The 3,210-nt window shown below is 40.5% G+C and overlaps 1 protein-coding gene across 1 annotated transcript in view; it reads right to left on the bottom strand.

The window, feature by feature from the left end:
• Nucleotides 1-2,845, bottom strand: part of CRYM (crystallin mu) — a 3,960-nt gene extending 1,115 nt beyond the window's left edge. The window contains exons 1-3 of the mRNA XM_017813317.1: nt 2,681-2,845; nt 1,965-2,148; nt 531-665 (exon numbers count right to left, since the gene is read on the bottom strand). Of these exons, the coding sequence (XP_017668806.1) occupies nt 531-665; nt 1,965-2,148; nt 2,681-2,845 (484 nt within the window). The remainder of the gene's footprint in view (nt 1-530; nt 666-1,964; nt 2,149-2,680) is intronic.
• Between the last annotated feature and the right edge of the window lie 365 nt (nt 2,846-3,210).

Raw genomic sequence — 3,210 nt, 5'->3', positions numbered from 1 at the left:
CTTCCGATCTTTCCAAAGAAAAACAGCTGGCACACTTTCCTCAGTCAGTAAGGTTTTGTTTCAGTGGATAGCTTGTTACTTATCCAACAAAACACATGGGATCCCACACACATTACCATATCTGGAGCTCTGATGTTAAACTTCAAAAGTGTAAATCACATTTGCTCTGCAGAAACATTAGAAGAGAAAAAGAAAACGCCATTGAACCTAAAAGAGTCCCTGCTGTCAGAACGCTGTCTGCTCAGCTTGTGTGGTCCATTCCCCAGAGGCCTGATGTGTCAATCACACTGAAATCTTATGGGAAGAAAGTTACAGGTTTTAATAAACAGATTTGAAGAATATTTAAGACAACCAAACACTGTAGGTCTTTCAAAAAACAATACATTGTTATCATACCCAAAGGCCTATCCTGAGCACCTGCTACTGTAATATGGTGTCATGTAACAGTAGATTCAAAAGTTTCAGTGTAGAGCATCATCAAAACACACTAATTTTGTGGCCAATTGCCACAAAAATAAAGCCTACCATTTACAAAAGTCTTACCCCTGATAATATAACATCTCCTGATTCAGTAAGAGCAGCCTCTTTGGAATCCACAAACAGAAAGCAATTCTTCATCAGTTCATCATCCAGTTCTCTCCAGTTTGGTCTGCATGCTCCAACAGCTAAGACAACAAAACTGATAAACTTGGGAGCAATGTTTAAAACAAATTCAAACCACATGTTGTTCAAAAGACGTGCGAAATAACAATGGACATTATTGTAGAAATGTAACATACAAAAAATCCATGTTAGCCATGGAGATGTGTTGATTGATAAGACAATGAAAAAGCATTCAATGTTTGATTTGTGAGTAGAATATCCTTGTCAGTGGACTCTGGGTAACCTTGTAACTTTATAAGCAGTATAAGTTGAACAGACTACAGGTTTTCATTTATCTGGAGAAACTGAAAACAAATCAAGGAGCTTAACTTCTTACACACGGCACCAAGATCAATATCCACTTCTTATGGGATCAAAAAACAAACAAGAAACCCAACAGAAAGTAAAACAATCACACAGTTATACTGTAATCATATTTTTCTTAAGTGTCCAACTGTTATGGAAAAGTAAATTCCACATTGCCCAAATGCCTCCTCAAACAACACAAATGCCTCAATGAAGAGTAAAAAAAAAGGCAAAGAAAGGAGGGAAGTCTTTGTGTCTGTGTCGCTTCAGTGACTCTGGACCTTAATTGATTTGGGTTGTATTTCTGGCTTCCATGCCATGACACAACACAGACAACAACTGTCAATGACAAAGGACTAAATTGAGGTTGAAAATTTGGTAGGATGCTGCTGGAATGTGGGACCTTTCTTTAAATGGTTCCCTTGGAGAAGCTGCTTTTGTCTTATTACTATGCTATCTGGAAAGGCCACAAGGTCATCTAAACCAGGCCCACAATTAATCAAAATAAACAAAGAGGGGCATGTCCAGAGACTCCAAACAATAGTGTGGCAACATCATTACATGGCAGGCAACAACAACAACAACAACAAAAAGCACCCCCCAAACCTCACCAAAATTACAGGACAAATTATGAAGTTCTTAACTCAGTTATTCCATCTTTGTAACTCAGGCAAAAAAGGAAATTAATGTGATCAGCCCAAAAAGAAACAAACAGAGAGGCTACAAAAGAGGTGGAAGAAAAGATGACAACTACCAGGGAAATAGTACAATGAGCAGCAACTACTGAGGAAATAACATGTTTGAGTGGGTCATTTAAATGGAGAGCAAGGTAAGAATAAGGGACAACATGAGGGCAAAGAGGATGCACCACCAGGGAAAAGAGTGGTCCTCACTAAAGAGGAAAAGTCAAAACAAAAAGAACATTCAGTCCAAAGACACAGAACTGCCTTTCAACAGATGTTGATGCCAAGCAAGGATAATAAACACATATTTTACACAATGAGAACACAGCCTACCATTGATGTGGGCACCTGGCTTTACCCAGGCCCCAGACAGGATGGGTTCTGTTGCCATGGTGACTGTTACAATCACATCAGCCCCAACAACGGCCTCCTGGGCAGAGGAGCAAACCTGCACGGGACCATGGACAGAGCTGGCAAACTTCTCTGCTTTCTCCTTGCTGCGATTCCATATCCTGACCTGCAAGGGGAAAAGGAGATAAAAAACGACAGATGAGCTTGGAGAATTTCTCCTTGCTGAAGCAGAATACTTGGTCTCAGTTTTCCATAGATAGTCACATGTATCCTAAAGGTTGGGCTTTTGTTTCCATTTAATGTTCTCACCACACAAGTCACTGAATTCATGAGCGTCCAGCTACATTTCAGCAACTGTTCTGTGATAACAGAGTAACAGCTCCTTCTCAAATGAAAATATTTCCAATAAACACTTTTAAGCAAAAGTCACAGAAAGCTTATCAAAGTATGACAGGCAGGAACTTTGGAGAGACAGCCTTGGTGTTGTGGGAGCACTGCTCAGCAGTAGCCAAAATACTGAGGTGTTGTCAGCACCCTTCGAGCTGCCAGTGCAAAGCACAGCACTGGGAGGGCTGGGGAGAACATCAGCTCCATCCCAGCCAGACCTCACACAACTTCATTGCCTGTACTTTATTTATATTAAACCCCAAAACATAAGAGAGAACAATAAATGGATCCTGTGAAGATGTGTCCATTACCTCTTTAAATGTGAAGAGTTCTGTGAGGATTTCATAGTGGCTGTATGCTTGAACACCAGCTCCCAAAATGCACAGCACCTCTGCAAAAGCTGGCATTAACAACTGAATGGTATCAAAAATAAAGAGAACATGTAAGAACAAGAGATGCACAGATATTACAAACATTTCAAAATGCTACAAAAGACAGCAGCACAGTCCAATATTAGCAAAATGCATTACACCCACATGACTGATTAAGTAAGTGTAAAACCATAGTGTTGATGTTCTGTGCTGGCTGAAAACAGGGCTCACAATTCCAAAAGCTCTCTGTGCTGACAGTGGCAGCTGCACAGGTAAACTGGTCTTGGTGGCCCCACCCTAAAACACCTCTTTGAATTTACTCAAGCCACACATTGTACCACAAACACATCCAGGCATTGCAAGAGCCATCATTCCTATGCATCATTGTCAAAATAGGGATGGTTCTGAGGAACAAAGAATAAAATTGAATTCTGTAGTTGCTTTGGGTTTTCTGGTTTCCTTCTTGCCTG

This window comes from Lepidothrix coronata, unplaced genomic scaffold (assembly GCF_001604755.1).
Source record: "Lepidothrix coronata isolate B3197 unplaced genomic scaffold, Lepidothrix_coronata-1.0 Scaffold41, whole genome shotgun sequence".
Classification (NCBI taxonomy): Eukaryota; Metazoa; Chordata; class Aves; order Passeriformes; family Pipridae; genus Lepidothrix; species Lepidothrix coronata.
The sequence above is the reverse complement of the archived record's forward strand: the minus strand, read 5'-3'. Positions and strand labels throughout refer to the sequence as shown.